This window comes from Lutzomyia longipalpis, chromosome 1 (assembly GCF_024334085.1).
Source record: "Lutzomyia longipalpis isolate SR_M1_2022 chromosome 1, ASM2433408v1".
Classification (NCBI taxonomy): domain Eukaryota; kingdom Metazoa; phylum Arthropoda; class Insecta; order Diptera; family Psychodidae; genus Lutzomyia; species Lutzomyia longipalpis.
Window position 1 is genome coordinate 15907385 of NC_074707.1, and position 25466 is coordinate 15932850.

General features: G+C 34.8%; 3 protein-coding genes across 7 annotated transcripts in view; 2 read left to right on the top strand and 1 right to left on the bottom strand.

The window, feature by feature from the left end:
* The window catches only part of LOC129792937 (uncharacterized), a 37006-nt gene extending 17201 nt beyond the window's left edge, over positions 1–19805 (bottom strand). The window contains exons 1-2 of one of the 5 annotated variants that reach the window (XM_055832408.1): positions 19714–19805; positions 15772–17466 (exon numbers count right to left, since the gene is read on the bottom strand). In XM_055832408.1, coding sequence (XP_055688383.1) covers positions 15772–17195 — 1424 coding nt within the window. In that variant the 5' untranslated portion in view covers positions 17196–17466; positions 19714–19805. The other 4 variants (XM_055832418.1, XM_055832401.1, XM_055832391.1 and 1 more) reach the window with 4 other exon arrangements.
* LOC129792966 (uncharacterized) lies at positions 19794–20360 on the top strand. Its single transcript, XM_055832468.1, has 2 exons — positions 19794–19979; positions 20043–20360. Exons 1-2 carry the CDS (start codon positions 19794–19796, stop codon positions 20301–20303), a joined length of 447 nt encoding a protein of 148 aa, XP_055688443.1. The 3' UTR covers positions 20304–20360.
* A 2904-nt stretch (positions 20361–23264) lies between these two features.
* Positions 23265–25322, top strand: LOC129792957 (testis-expressed protein 10 homolog). Its single transcript, XM_055832456.1, has 2 exons — positions 23265–24620; positions 24698–25322. Exons 1-2 carry the CDS (start codon positions 23345–23347, stop codon positions 25246–25248), a joined length of 1827 nt encoding a protein of 608 aa, XP_055688431.1. The 5' UTR covers positions 23265–23344; the 3' UTR covers positions 25249–25322.
* Positions 25323–25466: the final 144 nt, after the last annotated feature.

A 25466-nucleotide genomic window follows, 5' to 3' on the forward strand; every position in this document is an offset into this window, starting at 1 on the left:
AAAAAAACTCTTTGGTGGGAATCAGTCGTTCAGTCTTTTATTTTTTTTTTGCCATCGTCGTTGTTTTTGCTTTGATATTTTGCTGTATTGTGTTTTCGCAGAAGCCATACAATGCGGTGGTGTGGCTATGTGAGCAATTTTGCTACATTATTACATATACAATCTTTCAATGATTAATAAGAATTGTGTCATGAAAGATTATTTTCTTGATGCAATTTTAATGCAAAGAAAATATTCTTTTCTCTAAATTCTAAAGTAGTTTTTTAAAAGAATTTTTATCAAATCTTAAATACAGAATATCCTAAAATTGATAAGTAAATCTTTGCTTTGAAAATTCAGAATGAAAAGAAAGTGAAAATTTGGCAATTTGCCATTTTAAATGGCATCTCAATGGGTAGAAATATTCTATATTATTTTTTGCCTATTGTAGTGAACAATGAATAAATGTTTAGAATAGATGGAAAGAGGGTTAGTCATTTAAGTATGAATCAGTCCCCAAGGAGGTAACCAATTTTTGTTTTTAAATTATCGTAGGCCATTACTAAGGACTCAAGAAAAGCGTGGTCATTTCCCGGAAAAGCGCTGGGAAATATACGAATTTTCACATTTTATGTCAAATCGGGTGCAAACTTCTTTGATTTTTTTCTTAATATCTAGTTATTCTAGAAAATTCCTTTCTGTATCATATGAAAGCTATTTAAAGGCCTAACAATATATATTTAAACCATTTTCCTACGGTGGAAAACTCGCGAGATTTTCCGGCATTGAACTTTTCTTTCGCTTCCCATTTCTCCAGTATTGTACGTGACCAATTTTAAAATATCTCATTTTGTAGCTTTTTTAATCCCCTTTCATTTGGTATAGCACTTGGTGGGGAAATCCGCTGGGAAAACTCGCTACAGAATGATTTTCCAAAGTTAAGCACATTTTCGCGTTGGAAGAAAAGAGATAAACGATTTCTCCTCTTTGATGTTTCCAGAATGTTCTAAGAATTCCCCTAGAAAAAAATTGGCCATCTCTTTTCCTCCAACGTGAAAATGTGCTTAACTTTGGAAAATCATTCTGTAGCGAGTTTTCCCAGTGGATTTTCCCGGCAAGTGCTATACCAAATGAAAGGGGATTAAAAAAGCTACAAAATGAGATATTTTAAAATTGGTCACGTACAATACTGGAGAAATGGGAAGCGAAAGAAAAGTTCAATGCCGGAAAATCTTGCGAGTTTTCCACCGTAGGAAAATGGTTTAAATATATATTGTTAGGCCTTTAAATAGCTTTCATATGATACAGAAAGGAATTTTCTAGAATAACTAGATATTAAGAAAAAAATCAAAGAAGTTTGCACCCGATTTGACATAAAATGTGAAAATTCGTATATTTCCCAGCGCTTTTCCGGGAAATTACCACGATTTTCTTGAGTCCTTAGTAATGCCCTACGATAATTTAAAAACAAAATTTGGTCACCTCCTTGGGGACTGATTCATAGTTGAATGACTAACCCTCTTTGTTAAAAAGAAAAATAAAATAGGCGCCTAATTTAGTTTGAGTCTAATTCTTATAACTTTAAGAATAGTTTTTTGTTAAAAAAAAAAATAAGAATTTTGAATCTTATTTTTAAGGTTCAAGACGTTTAAGACTATACAATAATGGAATCTAAGTGACCTAATTATATTATTTATATAACTATTTATTAAATTATGCTCAAAATGCTTTAAAAGCGCTCTATTTGTAGGCGTTTTAATTAAATATCGCGCACTTACGGGCTGGGACTGTCGCCCTTTTTCATGCTGGAGAGGAACACAGTCTGCGGTGACGTGTGTTCGCTCTCACAGCATCAGCCCAACTGATCTTTCTCAATTGGGCTGCAGTCCTCAGCACCGTTATGGGAGAGAGAGGAATTTAGGGAGAGGAGAGGGTTACATTTGACCGTCTAGAAGGCTCTCTTCTCGAATTGGTCAATGCGCTCCTACATTCGGCCATTCTGATCTTGTTGCCGTCCCTTGGCAACTCTCAGTGAATAGTAGGAACCCGAGCTAGGAGCTTAGCTCAACTAGCCCCTTTCTTTAAACCCATAACACCGTGAGTACCAAGGTCCGTTGAACTCAATCAGAACTAGGCGCGAATACCATTAAAATTCCGCAATTTTATGAGCGCTTAAAGACACATTAAGAGCTTGATATTTGCTATGATTTTATAACAATTTAAAATTTACCGAAACGTTGTTGGAAATCATCTAAAGTGCTGTGTTTTCGGCCAACTTATATCGATTGTAAAAAAAAAACCTTCGTAGTTTTTTTTCTATATTATAGGTAAATTTTCATGGAGTTTTTCTACCTTTCTCAAATGAAAACTACAACATATTTTCATTTTTTTAATGCTTTTTTTATTAAAAAAAAATAATATTTTGTATTGCCAATGATGCAATAAAAGCTTAAAAATGACTAATCTCCTTCTATCACTCACATAACAACTGTAGCAAAACTCAAAACAATTCTTCTATTGAAGAAATTAGAACCCCTCTCCTAATGTTCTTTCGAAGAATGTGGCATGAATAGAGGATAAAGATAAGAAAAATTTCTCCCTTGGACTTTTTCATTCTTCTTGAGATAATTGAAGGAATGTATTAAATTGTTCGGTATTGATTACATTTTTCTCTTGCCCGCGATTGCGTCATATATTAGAATTAAATTGATCGTAATACCAGTATAATTTTCATTAAAGACGTCATCAAAAGTATCTTTTCAAAATAAATAAATAAGAAGATTAGAAAATCAATGATGTGCATTTAATGTTCTAGTTTAAACTGCCACAAACACACATATAGAAAATTCTTTTAAACGCATAAATCTGCAAGTTTAATTAGATTATTCAATTAATGACAAATACGTGGAATTTGCAGAAGATATTTTAATGTTTTTCTGTGTGTGTGAGCTTTTTATGTAATAATAAAGCACACACCCACTTCTTGTCGTCCCTTTTCAAGCATGAATTTAATGAGCTGACCCACCACGTCATACATTGCGTTATTTTTTCTCTCACCATCATCACGCGAATGTGAGAGGATAATAAAAGAGAATGACTTGTGGGTGGTTTGAGAAGTTACGGAAACACCCAGAAATTTTATTTATTTTTCAATTTCATCATCCAAAAACAATGTTTCAATTGTTAAAAATTCTTTTTTTATCAGTAGAATATTTTTTTTTGAACGAATAATTTAATTTCAAGACTTTTTGTAAACTTTCCTTTTCAATTTGTCATTTCTCTGGATTTAAAATAAATTTCAAAAGATCAACATTTTCTTATTCTTCTGAACCATGATACCCTCGTTTCTTTTTTTCTTATGCACAAGTCTCTATCAATGGACAGATTGTGGGTGAAATATATACATTTTTAGCTATATACAATACATAATACTTTTTATCTGTGCCCGTAGTGGTAGTATATTGATTATTTTTTTCCGTGTGTATAAACTGCAATGGAAGCAGCGTGACATGGAGAAAATCCTATACTACATCATACTTAAATAAAATGGATAGAATACACAAAGAAATCACGATTTTGCTGGATTTGATAGCAGCAGCACCACTAAGATGAGAAAGAAGAGAAGCTGATGATGGATAACAAAGAAATGTTACATGATAATTACTTGCGGTATTTGATAGCACATTTCCCTTTATAAGCATTTAACCTTTTTATTATAGGAAAGTTTGTGGTCTCTATTTTCCCATCTTAAAAATCAATAGAAGAAGCAAAAGAAGTTCCAGTTAATGCTTTAATTATTCGCTTTGGGTTATATTATTTGTTTTCACTGTTTAATCATCTTTAATATTTGATTGAATTGAAGAATTACGAAATTTGGGCTTTCGGAACCGTGAAAAGTAAAGATTTTCATTTGACTTTGATTTTTAAACAATATTCTCAAAAAATGTCGAAATTAAAGGCAGTTCAAATAAACTTTGCACTCAATTCCCACTCTAAAGCAAAAAAAAAGTAAAACCTGTCAAAAAATAACCAATGAAAACTCTTTCCTAGTTCTTCAACCAATTAGAACGAAGTTTAATTCTTCTTCTTATTTATTTATATGTCAACAAAAGCATTTAGCTACAATTTTATTGGATAATAAAATTAAGGATGAGTTTAAGTGTAAATTCAGTTTGAATGCATACCGTAAAATGGGGTGAATAGAATCAGTTTTCAACTTTGAGAGGCTGTAACTAAAAAACTATTTGAGCTAGACCTATGAAATAAAAGCGAAATTATGGGTCTCTCCTTCTACTTTAACGATACTATTTCACTTTTTCACCGCATGGTGCTCCTTTTCGTTAATTAAAAAAAAATAGTCCTGATTCTATTCACCCCACCTTGGGGTGAATGGGATCACCTATTTTATTTGCGATTTTTACGTGGAAAATCACTAATTATTGTAAGAAAAATCATTTTTAGTTAATGTCAATTTAATTTTTAACCAGTTTAGCCAGGCTTTGAGCGAATTGGTGATCTTTAATCGCTTAAGGACCAAAAAAACGTTATCGTCCCATAACTCGTTTTTGAAAATGCCTCATTTTGACAAGTTAATTATTTATTCAACCAGAAAAAATGGAGAACTAAGTTTTAATGGCAACTGAACATTTTTAAATCACAAAAGGACATCCTTGAGGACTATGAGCATTAAAAAGGACGAAAAACCGAAAATTCCAAAATCGGGATTTTTGGTAAAAATGTCATACTACAGCTCAAAAGAACCTTCAAAATTTTTTTTCACGCCATTCTGGAATCCTTACGATCCTTAGGCAGTTAAGGATAGAAGGGCGACATAGCTTGTTTTCGAAAATGGCATGAGTTTAACCCTTAAGGACCATAAGATACCCCAAAGATTTATGTTCACTTGATTGCATCCGCTGAAATCCATATAGTCTTTAGGGTTAAACTTACGCCATTTTCAAAAATAAGCTGTGATCCGAAAATGTTCCATTAGTCCTTAACCCCTTAAGGACCACAAAGATTCTGAAATGCTGTGAAAATAAATTTTGGAAGTTTATTTGAACTCAAATAAGACATTTTTGGCCAAAAATCTCAACTTTGGAATTTTCAGTTTTACGTCCTTCTTGATCCTGTGAGTCCTTGGGGATGTCTTTTTGCGATCTCAAAATGTGCAATGATCATTAAGACATAGTTCTGCATTATTTCTAGCTAAATAAATAAAGATTAACTAGCTAAAAAAAAAAAAGAAATTTTCAAAATCGAGATATTTGCGAAAACGTTCAATCGGTCCTAAAAGGGTTAAAGGATTAAGGGTTAAGGGCTAAATCTTCAGATTCAACATTTTTCTTGCTTGTACATCTCATATCTTATCTCATTTTTTAGCATATTAGTCAAATAATCATTTTAGAAGCCCCTTGAAGTATGCAAATTAGTGATCCTATTCACCCCAAATTTTTAAATTAAGTGACATGAAATCAAAAAACCACTAAAAATAGAAAAAAATAATTTTTTATATAAAATGTCTTTACTAATCTCTTTTCTTGGATAAAAAGAGCGTTGAATGGAAGTAGAATTATATTTTTAGAACTTTCGTACTTTTCAGAACAAGAAAAGTTTTATGGGTCAATCAATTTAGGGCAAAACACATCATTTTTTAAAATCTAAAAAAAGTAAGAAAAATTTTTTTGAAAAAAATTCTAATATTCACTAACTAACTCTATATAGTCTAATGTTTCTTTCGGTGGTATGATTTCAAAATTTAAAAACATATTTTGGTCAAAATTTACGATCAAAGATTTTCCCAGATTGCTGATTCTATTCACCCCAGTGATCCTATACACCCCATTTTACGGTAACTATGAAAACTTTAAAAACTTTTACAGACATTCCCATAAAAGTTACATATTTGTCTTAATTTCCTGACATCATTTTGGATGAATCAGAATTTAAATGTAAACATCATTTTAGAATCATTTGTCAACTTCCCACCTAACTAAGCTCTATATCCATTAAGTGAGATGAGTTAATGTTGCCAAAATTAAAGTTTCTCACCTTTCAAACAATTTTGTGCTAATTTTGTTCCTTTAAAAAATTATTTTTATTCTTTTCTCGTTTTATTTTAAATTTTTTTTAAATACCCTGTGAATTCTTGGAATAATTGTAAGTAGGTTTTGAAATAAACCTTTCTTTATTATTGTTTTTTTTTTATTTTGTTTAAAATCTATAAAGTTTAATTTTTGTAGAAACGATTTCCATACGGTTTAGAAATTATTTAATTTATGATTCTTTATTTAATCTTAACCTTATTAATTTTTTATTCTTAATCTTTACTTTCACTTTATTTCCGAGAATTTTCATAAACAAAAAACAAATACGAAATCATTGCAAAATAACTACTTAATAATTAGTACAACAGGTAGAGCTTTAGCTCTGTTACCATAAAAGCCCGAGTTCAAAACTCGTTTTGTCCGGATATTTTTTTTCCAATATTATATTATTCCAATTCAATTTATGATTGATTGCACTCCAATAAACAAAAGTTGCATAACAATTTAATCATATAAGGGATGGTCACATTATTTTGGAAACTCAGGGACTTTCAAGAGCGATTTTCAAGCCAATTTTTAAACCAAAATTTTAAAATCTGCTTGCACTCTTGTTAAATGGTCAAATACTGATAAGAATTCAGTACTTTCGATTTAGAAAATAATTTTTTGTGCTCAAAAAAATTATTTGAAATTCTCACATTTTGGCCATTTTGTTCCTGTAGAGTTTCCAAAATAACGTGACCATCCCTTAAGTATTGAAGTTGTACTTTCAGTGATAATGAAAAACAATAACTTTGCTATTGCCCAAAATCAACCCAGAGAGGCGGCATCTGGCCAAAATCAAATGCAAAATATATTTAGGCACTAAAAATGAACTTTATCAGGAGGAGAAGAAACATATTCATTATGCTCGCTTTTTTTTTTGTTATGCTTCTGGACAATCTCCAATGTAAAAAGAAACTGAGAACTTGCTCTGTATTAATTCCATTCGCCTCATTCTTATCTCTTCCTTCACTAAATAATACTTTTTGAGGACCTAATTTGTGAATTTCGTGTAATTACTATTCATTTCTTTATTAATAAAAATAAATTAAGACTCAATTAAAATATTGACATGCTTGCTGGCAAGGGGTGTTTATCTGAATGAAAATCTTCGGATCTTCGGATTATTCGCCAAAGATTCGGATGATTCGCGAAAGATTCGGATTATTCGCCAAGATTCGGATTATTCGCCAAGATTCGCTTGATTCGCTAAGATTCGGTAGATTCGCCTATATTTTTGGTGCACAAATAACACTTTTTAAGCAAAAAAATATAGCTTTTAAGCATTTCGCGTATTATAGACGTAGCTAAACGTGTTTGTTTGAATTTTTTGAACTTGATTTAAAGTTTAGAACAACTTTTTTTTTTAGTAAAAGGTTGTCAAATCGTCGGAAAATTCGATTCTCTAACTTTGGGGCCAAACTGTACTTAAAAGCATGTTTTATACATCACATATTTGCGTGAAGAAAAGCTATAATGGCCTGTAGGCCGTCTAGCCCTATTGTTAGTCAATATTTGTCTTACAATTAGTAAGACAGAGATATACGATTTGGAGTTTTCAATTTATATGTTAGAATAATATACAATATTAAAAAAATATATTGTTTATTCATCTTCTATAGCAAAATACGTGTAAATTGTTTTTTAACACTTTAAAAAACCAAAAGGATCTTAATACACTTTACTTAACTGCTATCAACCTTCTCATACAACTGTTGATTTAAAATTTTAGTTTATTGAACCATTTAGATAAAAAAAATCTGTTCTGCCGTTTTCAAGATTTTGTCATTAGATTTTTTTTTCAAAATTTTATCTCTTGTTTAACTTGTCTTATTTTGATTTTATTCAAAATGTAGCAATAGCTTTTTTATAGCTTAAGGTTTCTGATGTTTTATATAGTCACATAGCACTTCAAAATATTAAAGTGTCCAATTTGAGCAAAATTGGTCAAGGAGCACTCAAGATATAGCCTTCAGAACTTTAAGAATACTTACAAGAATTTTTTAAATGGCGAAATCTTCTAAACGGCGACACAGATTTTTTTTCATTTTTCTGCATGGTAAAAGATATTGAGTCAGGCTACAACATATCAAAATTTAAAAGATTTGCCTAATGGGGATTCGGGGATATTGCCCCTTAGAGTTAGGCAATTTTTGTTTTTAATTTTAGCGCCTCTTGCAGCCATTTTTGGAACTTTAAATATTCTAGACGGTTGTAAGGCTTCTTGAAACCTTTCATTTGAGCTTGAGTTGGTAAAAATCGGTCAAGTCGTTCTCGAGTTATATCGAAAAAACACTTTTTGTTTTAGGCAGCCATATTTGCTAAACGGCTTTACCGATTTTCAAGTATGATTTGTTAATGAAAATGTCTCACTCAGCTCTACAACATACTAAAATTTCAGATCTCTAGCTACAAGGGAACTGGTTGACGGTATTTCAAAATGGTGGATGGCGGCCATCTTGGATTTTGAAAATTCGAAAAAATGAAAATTTATACCCACATTTCTATAGAAAACTTCAAACCGCAAGTCTTTATCTTTTACCATTCTCTGGCTATTAAGCAAAGTTTAAACCACCACCATCGGTAAGCTGGTTGGAACAAAAATGTCACTCCAACTTTTTCGTTATGTGAGGTGACTAAAACACCTAAAATATTACTTATACGAAGTTTATACGCGGTTTGAGGTAGTCAGTTATTCCGACATTAACTAATTATGAAGAATATTGATCAAAATTCGCAAATATTTACAAATATTTTCCAATTTTTGCCAATATTCGCGAAGATTCGGATTATTCGCCATGATTCGGATGATTCGCTAAGATTCGTCAAGATTCGCGAAGATTCGCCTAAAATATCCAAAGATTCGCCAGATAAACACCCCTTGCTTGCTGGTCTACATTCTAAATATCGTGCGGTCAATACGAGAGAATTCCATCTGCCACTGCAGAGTTTTCACACAAACATCGAACATCTCTCTTTCAATTTGTATAAATGCAATTCTTTCCCCTTTTACAAACCCATTTTATCTTTTCTTACGTGTTTTGTCTTTCTTTCTTCACCTTTTCTGAATACATTTCCTCCTCCCCTTTTTATCCTCACTTTTTTCCTCAACTAACATACACTACACGTAAGAAAATAAAAACGAGGGATTCATCTCACAATGGCACGTTGTTGTGAGACGTTGAACCAGAGAAGAAATTTCGTGGTAATATTGCGAAATACCCCAAATCAATGCGTTTTCGTCTGTGAGAAGCACAAAAAGTGCTAAAAAAAACATTGAAAAAAACAAAACTCCAGACTTTTTCATGCAAACAAAGAAAAATAGAAAAAATTTAACCAAAAAATCATTAATTTTTTAAACTCATTTCACGTAAAGATGACTCATAGATATGAGAGATAACGTCCAAAAGAGAAAAACTATATTCAAATGAAAATCCTCCTTGCATATTAAAGTATTGATTTTAGTGGAGTGTGTGAAAATTGTTATCTAATGAAGGTAGTCAAGCTACTAAAGCCAATTAAATACGCAAATTCTATATACCCAACATGTTATCTCTATGATAGCGTACATTTTGTTCCAATTTAAAACCTTAACCGTGTAAAACATTCAGTGATACTCACTTTGATAGCAATTTCATCTCTCACTTTGATAGAAGTTTTTTTTTGTTGTAAAATTTAACTAGCTTTTTTAAAAATTTGAGTAATTTCTGAATAAATTATAAACTATCGTTCATTTTAAACTAAAAAAAAGCCTCAATTTAATACAATTAATGCATTTCTTTGTATTCATTGAAGCACTAATTGCGATAGATTCAAGTACTCCACGAAAAAAAAATCAAGACAGCACTTGGACTCGATCCAAGGACATTACAGTTATCAAGCTGTAGCTCTATCTATTGCACTAACTTTTCTACTAATTATCTGTACTACATGCCTCGCATTAGAAATCATTTTTAATAAGAAAAACTTATGAAATTAAAGTATTTAAAGAATTCTAAGACAATCTAGAACATACCTAAGTTATAAACGTAAGTTTTTAGTAGAATTTTTTCTTTGAAATAGTTGGAACTTTTTACCTAAAATTTCGTGAGAGTTAATAAAACAAATATTTGAAAGTTTATACCTGTTTTTTTTTTCATTCAAAAACTAGTTTTAAAAAATTAGTAAAATTTCTCCAAAATCATTTCGTAAACCTCGCAAAAATAATAAAGAGTTATAAAACACTTTTAAATGCCGGTTGTTTTGTTTACGACGTTTTGCATAAAGTTGAGCAAGTACGAAGTTTTTTTTTTGAGTGTCTGAACAAAGTTTTATTCGTTTGTATTTCCTCTCAAAACTTGCCCCACCCTACAGTTTACACATAAAAAATTCTCAAGGAGCTCTTTTATTATTTTTTTTTGTTTTCCAGAATTTTTCTTCCATAGAAATGAAAAGTCAATCATAACGCGTCCAGTTATAAGAGTTGGTATACCACAACGCGGATGGGTCAGTCTATGCGTCGTAATTTAATTTGTGAGTAGTATTAGAGTAGGCAAAGTCAATTTTATGTAAAATTTAGCAATTTGACACATTAAAATGCTTATATCTTAAGTTCTATTAGACCTACAGAAATTTCTTGACTAGTTCTGGAAAGGTATTGAAATAAGCTATAATCTGACATATATTTCGAAACATTTCAAGGTCACCTCCAGAACACAAAATGGCGGATTTTTGTTCAACAAAAACAGTTTTTTGCACTTTTCGTCCTGAAGGAATGGTCCTAGAGGTTTCTGATGTTCTAGAAAGTTGTAGAGTTTTGCAAAACATTTAATTTGATACTAAATTGAGCAAAATCGGACAAGCCGTTCAGGAGATATGGCTCTTAGAACTTTTCAAATTCAAGAATTTTTCAAATGGCCATATCTTCTAAACGACGACATAGAATTTCTTCATTTTTGGACTGGTACAAGATTATTAGTCCTGCTACAACATATCAAAATTTAAAAGAAATCGATAATGGGGATTCAGAGATATTGCCCCTTAAAGTTAGGCAATTTTTGTTTTTGATTTTAGCGCCTCTAGTGGTCATTTTTAGAACTTGATATGTTTTATATAGTTGTAGGGCTTCTTAAAACCTTTCATTTGATACCAAGATGATCAAAATCGGTCAAGCCGTTTTCGAGTTATATCGAAAAAACACTTTTTGCTTTGGGCCGCCATATTTGCTAAACCGCTTGACCGATTTTGAAGTATGAATTGTTGATGAAAACGTCTCACTGAGCTCTACAACATACTAAAATTTCAGACCTCTAGCTATAAAGGAAGTGGTTGACGCTATTTCAAAATGGCGGACGGCGGCCATCTTGGATTTCGAAAATGCGAAAAAATGAAATTTTACACCCACATTTCTATAGAAAACTTCAAACCGGAAGTCTCTATCTGTTACCGTTCTTAAGATATAAGGCAAAGTTTGGGCGACCGGCAGGACGGCCGGCAGGACGGCCGGCCGGCCGGATCAAAAATTTTCCACCACCATTTTCGTAATGTGGGATGTCTAAAACGTGCTCATACCAAGTTTGAGCCCGATCTGAGGTGGTCGGTTTTTCCGACGATTACAATACTTGGTATGCCACGATTGTGGTATACCAACTAATAATTCAATTTTAAGGAACTATTTTTAGCATTTCTCAACACCAAAAATTCATTCAATAAAACTTCTGTGAATCAGCTAAAGGAGAAAATTGATTTTTTCTCTCCTTCTTCTGCGGGTACAGAAGCACTTTGAGACAAGAAATTGTTTTGCAAAAATTCTACGAGTTCATCACCATTTAATTTTTCACCATTTATCGATTCTTTCGGGCAGTGTGGTGGTTTGCTTGCTTTTCACATCTCTCTCTGGCTTGATTTTTGAGTTTCTTAGCACTTTTTTCTCTGAGTGAGAATTAAATTTTTTTTGTTCATTCACAATTTGAAGCAAAAGTGTATGAGGCATATAGTTTATCCAATAAAGACAATCTGATTGCGTCAGAACAAAACGACCAAGGGGTGATTATCTGAATGAAAAATTATTCGGATTATTTGCCAAAGAAATCAAAATATTTGGTTTTAGTACTCAAAATTGTTTTGATTGAGAAATAAATGCTTAAAAACAATTTTAATTAAAGCCTAAACCCAAAAAGGACTAAATTCAAGCCGAAAAGTAGTAAATTCAAGCCGAAAAGTAGTAAATTCAAGTCTAACAAAGAAAAAATTTTAGAATAGATTTTCAGTCCTTAAAATGCTGAGATTAGGTGCTAAACGCCCTTAAAATGAATTTTGTTAAATCCTAGAAAAGACTAAAACTAAGCCGAAAAGTAGTAAATTCGAGCCCTTAAAGTAGTAAGTGCAAATCGAAATATATAATTTGATTTTCAGCCGTAAATGGCAGAAAATGAGAAACGAAAGCTTAAAAAATAATAAAAAAAAGATCAAAATCAAGCCCAAAAATAGTAAAATTAAGCCTAAAATAATGAAATTCAAGCCTGAAAAGGACTAAAACTAAGCTCTAAAACACTAAATTCAATCTGAAAAATACTATTTGATTTTCAATCCTAAAATGGCTCAGATTGAAGAATAAAAGCTTTAAAAAATATATATATATTTAAATCAAGCCTAAAAGGTAGTAAATTCAAGCCGAAAAGTAGTCAAATTTACAAGTTAAAAAAATACTGAAATCTAGTCGAAAAACACTATTTAGTTTTTAATTCTAAAATGGCAAAGATTGAGAAACGAAAGCTCAAAAAAAATATTCAATTCAAACTTAAAAGAGGACTAAAATCAAGCCCAAAAATAGTAAAATTTAACCTAAAATGACTAAATTCAAGCCTAAAAAGGACTAAAATTAAACCTAAAAACGCTAAATTTAAGCCCAAAAGTATTATTTGATTTTTAGTCTTAAAATAGCTCAGATTGAAGAATAAAAGCTTTAAAAAATATATACACTACCCGCGAAAAGTTTCCGGGCAAGGCTAAAATGGGATATTTTTGAAGGCAAATTTTAAGTGGCTATATCTCAGGCTGTGATTAACCGATTTTCAAAAATTTACCAGTTTTGGAAAGGTACATTTCTCACCTTTCTAAACCTGGTACATTTTTGAAAATCGGTCAACTCGTTCGCTTTTGGCAGCCATTTTGGTAAACCTAGGTAGAAGATGCTTTTTTCAATATTTTACAATTTTTCACTTTAACCCCTTGCATCTCGGCCGCTAGTGCACCGATTTTGATGAATAGAGTATCGTTGGAAAGGTAATTTAATTCCCTTTCCAAATCTGATAAATTTTTGAAAATCGGTCAAGCGGTTCAGTCGTGACAGCCATTCTAGTGAACCATAGTGAAAAAATACACTTTCGAGTATATCTCAGCCTGTGGTTGACCGATTTGGACAAACTCGGATTCATATGGTAGCTAATAATGCCCTCTAACTTTAAAAAAAAATTTCATCCCGATCCGTCACGTGGTTCTTTTTTAATGTTTTTTTATGTGACCCCCTTATGTTACAAAAAGTGTACCCTAACTTCATTCGCTTCCCAGATTTTTTTATAAGTTACACCTGGCTCAAATTTCATCAGAATTAATAGAAGATATTATCATCTAACTTTTAAAAAAAATTTCACTCAAATCCATCAAGGGGTTCTCTTGTAATGTCAATTTTTGTGAAGCTATGACCCATTTTTGCGTTAAAAGTTGTCATTTTGACTTGAGCAATCCATCAGCTCTTGAGCGTGATTTGACTTAAATCCTTGTTAAATCGTCTTAAAAATGTTAGTAAAGATGTCCTGGACCTTATTTTGATTTGTTATCCCCATTTAATGAAAAAAAAAATTTGACGATTTTTCGCCCAAAATCTTAATATTACCAACCTCAAGAGCCACATTATGAGTATTAGCAGATTTCAAGTTAGGAATTTATTATTTTTATTTAGAATCAAATCCCATTGGCATAACAATATAAAAGAAGGTCAAGGATGTTTGTACAAATATTTTAAATACAATTTGAGTCATGATTTAGTGGGGGGAGGGGGGGTATAACAGGTAAAAGACAAAAATGGGTCATAGCTTCACAAAAATTGACATTACAGGAGAACCCCTTGATGGATTTGAGTGAAATTTTTTTTAAAAGTTAGATGATAATGTCTTCTATTAATTCTGATGAAATTTGAGCCAGGTGTAACTTATAAAAAAATCTGGGAAGCGAATGAAGTTAGGGTACACTTTTTGTAACATAAGGGGGTCACATAAAAAAACATTAAAAAAGAACCACGTGACGGATCGGGATGAATTTTTTTTTAAAGTTAGAGGGCATTATTAGCTACCATTTGAATCCGAGTTTGTCCAAATCGGTCAACCCTAAGCTGAGATATAGTCAAAAGTGTATTTTTTCACTATAGTTCACTAGAATGACTGTTACAACCGAACCGCTTGACCGATTTTCAAAAATTTAGCAGATCTGGAAAGGGAATTAAATTACCTTTCCAACGACTATCTATTCATCAAAATCGGTGCACTAGCGGCCGAGATGCAAGAGGTCAAAGTCAAAATTTGTGAAATCATGAAAAATAGGCTTTTTCCTAGCTTTACCAAAATGGCTGCCAATAAATAACGGGTTAACCGATTTTCAAAAATTTGCCAGTTTTGGAAAGGTGAGAAATGTACCTTTCCAAAACTAATAAATTTTTGAAAATCGGTTAATCACAGCCTGAGATATAGCCACTTAAAATTTGCCTTCAAAAATATCCCATTTTAGCCTTGCCCGGAAACTTTTCGCGGGTAGTGTATATATATTTAAATCAAGCCTAAAAAGTAGTAAATTCAAGCCGAAAAGTAGTCAAATTTACAAATTTAAAAAAAAAATACTGAAATCTAGTCGAAAAACACTATTTAGTTTTTAATTCTAAAATAGCAAAGATTGAGAAACGAAAGCTTAAAAAAAATATTCAATTCAAACTTAAAAAAAAAAAATTGGAGCATACGGTTTTGGAATATGGGGGCCGTAATTCGTACTTATACCAAGTTTGAGTCCGATCGGACAACAATACATTTTAAGTGGTACACAGAAGCTGTGCTATTCTTTTCTTCGAAAGAATCACAGCTGAAAGGACTTAAATCGAGCTCTATGACTAACTTTAAATATAAAACAAGACTAAATTCAAACCCAAAGAGTACTTAATTCAAGCCCTTGAAGTACTAAGCTCAAGCCGAAAAATACTATTTGGTTTTTCGTCTTAAAATGGCCCAGATAGGGAAGTAGAAGCCTATAAAATATTTATTTTAACCCCAAAAAGGACTCAAATCTACCCGAAAAGTAGTAAATTCAATGCAAAAAGTGGTAAAATCAACCCTAAAAAGTGCTAAATTCATTTTTTTTTCGATTTTTATTCCGTTAAAAGTTTGTTCGTTTTTTTTTGTGAAATAAATTATTTAAATCTTTGTAAATATTCGGATTCTTTGCCATAAAACCCAAAATATTTGCCAGATAAACACCCCTTGAAAGAGACCTATTACTGTTATTCACACAACAATAATGTTATGGGGCGTTTTTTTTCTCCAAAGCAGAGCATTATGTCTGACTCTCTGGAGTAATCATCAAACAATTACCCCTCAGCATGTGACAATTACAAGGAGGAAGGAAAAGATAAAACAGAAAATTGAAGAAAAGAGAAGAAAAGAAAGAAATCAAAGAGACTTACATTGACAGAGTTTGCTGCGTGGGATTGGAATAGTTGACCAATTCATCAGCTGATTCCCCACCGGAACTCGTGGCTGTTGCATCGGAATCCATTGCTGATTCCACAGCACGAAGTTCCGTACGCAGCATCCCCGATGTGTGCTCCAACTGTGCTCGTGCTGTTTCCTCCAGATGCGGCAGGAGGCTCCCAATGGCGGGGGTCCCCTTGCCACCGGGAAGCATCACCACTGTTGTATTCCTCTTTTGCGCCATTGAATTTTGCGTTAGGGCAACATTTTCAATGCGTTTCAGGTAGGATCTCAATGCCATCTGATTGAGTGGCTTGAGATTCTCCTGATTCTGTTGCTTTTGCGACACTACACCACTTCCGGTGGGTGGAATAAATGTCGCAGGAGCAGTGGAACCAACATCAACAATCACCTGACCCGGATGATTCACAATTGTCTTCACACTATCGCGCTCTTTGCGCTTTAGAAGGCGATTTGTGTACTCAAACAACCCCGCAACTTCTTCACTCACATGCCCACCCATTGAGCGTACCTGCAACTTCCGGAGGCGACGCAGGAGAAAGTCACACTTTCGCTGCATCTGATACTGACGCTTCTCAATCTCCTGCCGCAACTGTTGGGTGTCGCTGTCCTTCAGCTGAGACGCCGTGACCTCTTCCACGCTCATTACGTCATCCCCAAAAATGGAGAATGGTGCCAAATCACAGAGACCATCACCACCAGCTTGGGCGGCTGTCTCGAGACTCTTGAACACTTGGAAGAGATCAATGTCACTCGATGACGCCAATTCACCCATAAATTGCTCAATTTCCGCATTCTCCTTTATATAATCACTCCCCTTTGGAGCTGCAGCAGCAGGAACAGCCCCCGTTGATGAGGATGCTGCTGCTGCTGGTGGTTGTTTAACTCCCACCTTTTGGGCTACACCACCACCACTAGTACTACCACACATCTCTTCTGTGTTATTTACAGCAACATTCTCTTGTGCTGGCTGCGCCCTGGGAGTATCATCAGCCTCTGTACTTCTCTCATTCGCTGCTGTGTGATCCATGTGCGTTGAATCATCCACTGGACCGGAGTCCGCCAGCCCATTCGATGATGCCTCAATGCCGACAGACTCCACAAATGCCAACTGGAAGGAACCCTTTGTCACACCACCACCACCACTGCTGCTCAATTCAACCTTCTTTGCGGATGATACCTTCGGACGTACGGAGTAGTAATTGTGGGGCTGATCATCCACATGGGTTGAATTTGTTGATGAATGTATATCAGGATGGGGGGAGGCTGCCGTTGCCGGCGATGACAATTTACTCTGTGTCACGGGCTCCGTTAGAGCGGGTGCCATTGCGGCCACATCGGATGACGACGTTTTGACGTTCACCACAACCGATGCAGCTGTTCGACGAAGGCCCATCCATTCATTTACCCACCTGGCCCATTTACCTCAACTACACTGCACCCTTTGCACTACCACTTCCTGGACACTTTTAATTCACTTCTTATTCTTTCTTCTTTCCACTGAATGTTGTTTGTTTGGGAGGCTTTAAGCCCCAAATAAATGCCCTTTTTTTAATCTTAAGGGTTTCCTTTGAATCTGTTTCTCTCACTAAACACTACACTTAATCATTTTTCTTTTATTAATCAGCCTTATTTTTTTTTAATTGGTTCCAAAAAGAAGAGAGGATCTGTAATTAAAAAAACATTTAGATTTAATTAAAAAGTGTTTTTTTGTTTGATTATATTTTTATGCTGAAACCACACTAAAAAACACATACGATGTTCAAACGTTTGATTTTTTTTAAAAATAGTTTGACGTTTATTAAGTTGTTTTGAAGTTTGTTTCTTAACATTTTTTCGACGTTTATTCTTATATTTGACGTTTATTTTTATGTTTGACGTTTATATTCGAGCATTTTTTGACGTTTATCTTTGAACTTTTGACACTTGATCTAATTTTTGAAGTTTTCCCCTCTAGAGTTTGACAATTTCTTCTTATTTTAAATTTCTCTTAAGACGTTTAATGTTTGAAGATTGTTTTCTAACGTTTGACTTAATTTTTTGTTACGTTTATTCGAGTTTGAAATAAAATTTCATAGACTTTGACGCAAGTTATCTAACATGTTAAGCCTTTTTTTTTTTAAACATTTGATGTCATTTAAACTTCTTGTTTTCGGTTTTTCTTAACGTCTGACATTAATTCTTAAGCATTTGACATTTCTTTCTGCAATGTTTGACATTTACTTCTTTAACGTTGGACGTTTTTTTATTGCAAAATTTATTTTCAAATGAATTTACTCTTTCAAAATTAATTTAATAAAAGAAACCCTTCAAATGCACTGAAAGTTGAAACATTTTGTCATTTTTAGTGTGGTTCTAGCATTAAAATAATGATTAAACGGATCAAAATCACCCCCCTCCCCAGCTAAAACCGCATAAAAACAAAAAAATCGCCAAAAAACCAAAAAAAAATCGCAAAAAAAACAATTTTTTGATGAAAATCGTCGGCAAAATCAGCTTGAATTGAAAATTTCAAAAGCAAATACGACGCATGCTGACTGAATAGACGATGTGCGAGCGAGAGAGCAATAGGGTGGGAGCGAGATGCACTCTGCCCCTGAATTTAGACTTCCGTTTTTTGGCTTTTTACACTCTGGGGACTTTTTGAAATTAAATAAATTTGAATTTTCCGCGTTTTTGATGCCAAACGACGCGCCCTCGCTTCCTACACCCCAAAAACCACACCCGGACGGGAAAAACGCCCGGAAAATGCGAGAAAATCGCGAAAATCATTGAATCGTCGACTAAATCAGCTTGCATTGTAATCTATGGGGAATTTTTTTTTTTGATTAAAAAACTTGAATTTTTTGTTTTTCTAACGCCATTCGCCACCGAACGCTTCTGGGGACCCCAAAAATTGCCCCCGGACGGGAAAAAACGCGGAAAATGCGAGAAAATCGCAAAAAACCGGGAAAAGTGAGAGTGTGTGCGTGAGAAAAGCGCGCGTCATCACACACACTATTACATAACGGTGCAGCATAAGCCATGGCAGGGCAACAAGCAGCATCTGCTGCAAAGAGGGCACGAACAACACACACGAAGATGGCACGAACACAGAATACATAGGGCGATACATAAAGAAAGAATTTAGATGCAAAAAACCCCCCAAATCCCCCGAATTTCCCAGATGTTTTCCATTTGGGGTGAAAATTAGCACTCTGGGGAAATTCTACGAGAGTTTCATAAGAGAAAATTGAGGAGAAAAAATGGGAAAAATGATTTTCATCACATTTCCGCGGAATTACACGATGCACACACACACACGCACACGTACACAACTCACACGAACCCACCACGTTCTTTTCGGGGCGAAAAAAATCCACCCAATTGCACAAAATGCCACCCCTATGGAGCGTGGGGGGCCCCAAAGTGACCCTCAGGGGTTAATTTGCACACTTTTGGGGGTTTTGGGCGTGAAAATAGGGGCGAAGGGGGCAAAAACATGCCCAAAACGTCGTACCATCCGTGCACAAACACCAACTCACCTCCCCATATAAACGGCGCACTTTGCACGCACACACACTCACAACCACCCAGCTTCACAAAAGCGGCGATGTGAAAAAAAATTTCTTTGATTGCGAAAAAACGCACCCGAAAATGCGGCTACGCCCCAAATTCGATGAAATGCACACGGGCCCAAGGGCGGGGGACCCACTGATGAGGGGGAAAATTGATTTTTCACCACGACACAACCGTCGGAAGTGAGGAAAATTTCATTCGACAAAATTTTTACCAATGGCGGAAAGTTCTACACAGAGTTCCACAACACCGTCCACATGAACCGCGGCTTTTTCCACTCCCAATTCGCCCCACAAATGAGCCCCCGAGACTTTTCGCACACACAGCGTAGCGCCCCAAATTGTGCTTCAACTCACTTTTTGCACACCAACACACAATTTTCCGGGAACACGGTGGAATTTTTGTTGAAAACTTCGACGCCAAAACTTCGTGCGCGATGGGTTTTTTGATCAATTTGCAGGATGATTTTTCGCGGGAATTGCCGCAAGGTGGCGCCGCGATGGCATCAATGAAACATCTTCGTCGCCTGCGCGTCCCGTTGTTGCAAACTGTAAAAAATTCTGCAGTGTTTTTTTCTCTTCTAAAAAATTGTGAATTTTCCGCATTTTCCCCCACAATTCTCGTGAGATTTAATGGAAATTCAATGAAAATACATTCTCTGAATGTTTCGTTTGCCTTTTCACAGGGAAACATGGGCGGATGGCAGTTGGAAATTGCAAAAATGGCCCTCTACATCACCTTCCCCGTTGCCCTTTTTCACTATTTCAACCAACCGGAGTACTTTGAAAAGTGGGTGACCCACATGAAAAGGGAGCTGTACCCCCCGGAAGACACCAGCCAGAATGAGGAATTCCGGAAAGCCATCCGGAGTGTCCGGGTGGCGAAGGAAAAGGAAATTCTCCGCGCGCTCGAAGATATTGAGCGGAAAGAACGAGGAAATGCGTAGATTTTCCTCCAATTGTGATTGCATTGTATCCTAGTTTCTCTTTTTAATTAAAATTTATTGTAAAAAATCCAAAAAAAATTATTTTGTTTGCTGAAAAAAATAAAATAACCAAAACAGGAGGGAAAGAGACAGATTTTTCGAATTTCGAAAGTCACCATGCTGAAGTTTCGGGGAAACGCGATCTGAATTTTACACTATGCAACAAAATTTGTGAAATTGTACAAAAATTCCGCTAAAATAAAAAAAAAAACGGCATGAATGAGTTCTTAACATTTGGAGGAGTTTACTAGTACTTACTACCAATTGGAACCTAAAAATCGTCACAGAATAAAATCTATTGGACCTATCTCGATGAATTTAGCATCTATGTGTAGGGAATTTCAATTAATTTCAGATAGAAAGAAAATCTCGAGAAAAGTCTTTTCTTTGGATGATAATTGAGGTCAAAGTCAGAATCCAACGCGGATGATCAAATTGATACTCATTACCAGTCAAAGAGAGTACTCTTGTTTCACTTTTCCCCGGGTGCAAATCACTAATATGGACTAATTTTATTGCCGAAAATGAATAAAAAGTTAGCGGAAGACTCAAAGTTTGTGGTGATTTAGGCGCTATAATAAATTAAACAAAACTGCAGCTAAAAAAGTCGTTGGAATTGGCAATTTTGCATCAATTCTACGCAATTTTTTTCAGTGACGATTTTCTCAAATAAATATTTCGTAATTAGGTGCAGGAATGCTTGAAGGAGGACAAGAATTAGTCAAACTTACGATCCTCGCTCAATAAACTGATTAATAATTAATTATTGAGCATATTTTATCAGCTGGTACTTTTAGTACCAATTTAATCCTCCGCGTTGTGCCAAATGTTGGATCCTCCAAGTGTTAAAATAAAAAATTAGGACACAGGGCATGAATAAGACCTTAAAAAGGATAAGAGAAAGAAAAAAAATACAAGGGTGTTCAAAAATGTATTAAAATAACATAATATTCCCTAAAATACTTTATTTCGTCCTTAATTTTGCTTATTTTTCGTATTTTTAGGGCACTCTTTTATATTTTATTGTTTTATTCTTTTTAATGTAATGTAAGAGCCATATTCAGGGTAAAAAAAATCTTTTTTTATGATAAAAGGTCATTTCGGTATTCAGCGTAAAAGATAAAAGAATTTTGGTATTCATAAACAACTAGTCTACAAACTTTTATGAAGTTTCCAAAAATAAAAAAAATAAAATAGAATTGGTATTCAGGGTTAAAGTTTTTATCGTGTGTTTTCTTTTATGATAAAAGTGAGTTTTGGAGGTCCTTTTATGAGCATTTTAATCTATTTTATGCCGTTTGATGATGTGAAAAATTGTGAATCTGATAGAAAGGGCTCAGAATAAAGCTGTGAAGGCGGCTTTCCAACTTGATAGGCTCACTCCCACCCAGTATCTCTACAACCACTACGAGATCAAGAATCTCAAAGAAATTATAGAGGATCAGCAGGTGACCCATACACACAAAATCTCCAACAATCTCATCCATTCAAATTATATGCTGCATCAGCAGGAAAATCCGAAGAACCTTAGAAATCAAAATCCCTACCAACTGAAAAAACACAAAACTACCAAATATGGAACAAATTCTATAGACTATAGTGCAATAAAAGTGTTTAACAGTTTTGTTACAAAGAAAAAGTGAAAAAGAACCATGCCATGTCAAAATAATTATATATAAAAATTCTGCCTTTCGTTTGCTATGTCCGCGTCTCTCATACTGATTTTTTGTTTTGTAAAATATATTGTATATAGTCCAGTGTAATTACTTTATGTATTATGGACAATGTCTTAATAAAATTCAATTCAATTCAAAATTGATCTAAAGCTAAAATTATGAGGACAAAATCATGTTTGTTTAGTTTTCGCTAATTTGTTTATTAGAAATTAACAATTAATTAAAAATTAATCAATTCTCCCCACCATGCATTCGATTAATTCTTCACAATTTTGTGGAACAGTTTGTAATTGACCATTTCAAAGGTTTTAACCAAACTGATAAAGAATTTTAAAAAAATTATTATAAAAAATCGGCATTTTGCATAAAATATTTGTTATCTTATTAAAAAAAATTTTTTGACAATTTTTACGATAAAAGTTCATAAAATAAAAGTAAAAGATTTTTACGCTGAATTTGACCCTAAAATTGTTAATTTCAGCGATATTTTACATTAACACTCGGAGGACTTTACTGGTAATTGGTACCAATTGAAACCTTAAAATCGTCACAGAATAAAATCTATTGGACTTATCTCGATGAATTTAGCATCTATGTGTAGGGAATTTTAATTACTTTAAGATAGCAGAAAGAAAATCTCGAGAAAAGTCTTTTCTTTGGAAGATAATTTAGGTCAAAGTCAGAATCCAACGTGGAGGATCAAATTGGTAATAACTACCAGTCAAAATCCCATACATTTTTGCCATGGTTTTGAGGTTATGTTTTCCCATATTTCCCAAATAAAGTACTCTTGTTCACTTTTCCTCGGTAAAAATCATTAATGTGGACTAATTTTATTGCCGGAAGTGATTAAAAAGTTACTTAAAGAATCAAAGTTTGTGATTATTTAGGCGCAATAATAAATTATGTAAAATTGTAGCTAAAAAAGTCGTTTGAATTGGCAATTTTGCATCGATTCTACGCATTTTTTTTTCAGTGACGATTTTCTCAATTAAATGTTTAGTAATTAGGTGTAGGAATGCTTGAAGGAGATTGAGAATTAGTGAAACTTTCGATCCTTGTTCAATAAACTGATTAATAATTAATTATTGAGCATATTTTATCAACTGGTACTTATTACCAATTTGATCCTCCGCGTTGTGCCAAATGTTGGGTCCTCCAAGTGTTAATTTCACAAATTTTGTTGCACAGTGTAAAATTGAAACAAATTCGATGATATTTTGTTGCCTACAAACTTCAGCATGGTATGACCACACGTGCTTTCACAAAAGAAAAACATTCAGATTTTTTGCAAACTTTATGAGAAAAAATTGAAATTACGTGAAAATGGGAAAAGGAAAACACAAGAAAGTCCTTCGATCTGAAAAGGCAAAGGTCAAGTTGAAGGGAGCAAAACTCCCCAAAGGTCAAAACATTACAAAAACTGACTTTAAAGTGAAAAAAATCCTCATCCGGGAACAATTGAAGGAAGCTGGAGATTCTCAGGTGCTCCAGAAGGTGAACATCAAAGATCTAATTGGGAAGTTGCGTCACAACAACTCCTCAATTAAGCAAGAAACCCTCAAGAGTATCCGGGAGACAGTGACCTCATCCCCTGGGGATTTATTCCCAAAACATCTTGGGGAAGTTTTGCAGACTGTTGGGCAACTTTGTCTGGACATTGACAAGGAAGTTCGCCGGGAGAGCTTTCGCTGCCTTCAGGCACTCTTCGGGGCAATTGACGTTGCCCTTGTGGAGCCCTTCTTTGACATGCTCTCCTCCTATTTGCGCTGTGCCATGACACACCTGCAGAATCCCATTCAGGAGGATTCTCTCCTCCTCCTTGACGTTCTCCTGCACAGTGTCCCGCATCTCGTGGCAAAGGATAGTGATCGTATCTTTGGGAACTTCCTGGACATGGTGTCAAAGCTTCGTTCTGAATCCCAGCCCGGAAGAACCCTTTCGCTGAATTTGGGGAAGAAAATCACAGCAGTTAAGTGGAGGATTCGTGTCCTGGAGAGACTTCAGAGGCTCCTCCAAGCCCTCAATGCTTCCCTGACATGTGCAGACACTGAAACAGCCACAAAGAGCATAAATTTAAACCCAAATGATTCAGCTTTCTATGCTCCAATCATCCGGAAGCCGCAGGAAATGTGGTTCGTGGAGATTTCTGGGCTTTTTATCAATGAAATGTCTTCGCTGAAGAAGAAAATTTCCAGTGGAGACTTCAGTGAGGCAAAGAAAGCAACATTCTATGTGGAGCAAATGGTACCACTTCTCGTGGAAACTTGGCTGGAGATTCGTCCCCAAAACACTGGAAAAGCTCAAGGAGTCCTCGGACAGGAAGCTGCCAATACCTTCTCCCTCATTCTGGGCATCTTTCACGAACTCTGGGCAATGGTGGTGCGTTGTGACGAGCAAAATCAGAGCCAGGAAATGCAAAATTGGCTCCGGAAAACCCACAGTCGTGACTTTTGTCAAACCTTCATGATTGGCTTCCCCTTCAGCTTCACCGATAAATCCCATTCAGCTCAGGAGGAGAATCTTCGTCTCTGCCACCTCTTTTGCTGCCTCTGCGCCACCCCCACGGAGCAAATGCACGAGATAATTGATTACACGAGTGGTGGGTGAAGAAAATGTAATTCTTCCGCGCGCTGTAGCAAAGTTTTTCACATTTTTGTTTGTCTTTCATCTTTACAGCTTGTCTCACGAGGACCCACAGTGCACAGAGTTGGGGATGTTTGCTCAAAGTATTGCGGATTATTGTGGTGGAAAATGGGAAAAGTTCACCGGCGCAAGCGAGGAAACTTTGTGAGAAATTGCTGAGTCTCCACACAAAGCTTCCTCCTCCCGCGTGCCAGCTGCGTGGGAGGATTCTTCTACTCATTTGTCATGCAATCACCACAGGGGGTGTCTTGGACAAGGACTCCCTGCTGCCGTGGTTCCAACGAATGCGTCACACCCTGTGCCACGAGGAGAAACTCCCGGAGGATCTTATTGATGCTCTGGGGAGACTTTATACAATAAGCAGGGAATTTGTCTTGTACCTGGGACAGGAACTACCCTCAATTCTCATCAATATTTCACGCGTGGAAATAACAGAGAGCACCAATGCCCTTCAATCGAAGAGAAAACTCCTGAATTTCCTCTTTTGGCTTCCGGGAAAAATTGCTGCCAAAGAAATTGAACTTTTGGGGGATGAGGATCTCAGGAAGTACGTCCAGGGACTCAATTGCAGTAAGAAATCTTAGGCAATAATTGTTGATTTGTTTAATTTTATAGGACTGTATGAAAAGTTTAAGAAATAGAGATATTTTCTTATGAATTTATTGTGTTTTTATTTTGATTTTTGTGGTAACTACCCCAGGGAACCTTCGCTCACAGGCTTCATTAACCCTTGGAGGATTTTGCTGGCCAAAGTTGCCAAATCAACTATTTTCAATCGTCATAGAATTAAAATCTGTTTAAT

Excerpts from the sequence above, each read along its gene's own strand:
- LOC129792966 (XM_055832468.1), top strand. The coding sequence starts at position 19,794 with ATGGGTTTTTTGATCAATTTGCAGGATGATTTTTCGCGGGAATTGCCG. Across the intron at positions 19,980-20,042 it reads CATTTTCCCCCACAATTCTC|GGAAACATGGGCGGATGGCA; the intron begins GTGAGATTTAAT and ends GCCTTTTCACAG.
- LOC129792957 (XM_055832456.1), top strand. The coding sequence starts at position 23,345 with ATGGGAAAAGGAAAACACAAGAAAGTCCTTCGATCTGAAAAGGCAAAG. Across the intron at positions 24,621-24,697 it reads GATAATTGATTACACGAGTG|CTTGTCTCACGAGGACCCAC; the intron begins GTGGGTGAAGAA and ends TCATCTTTACAG.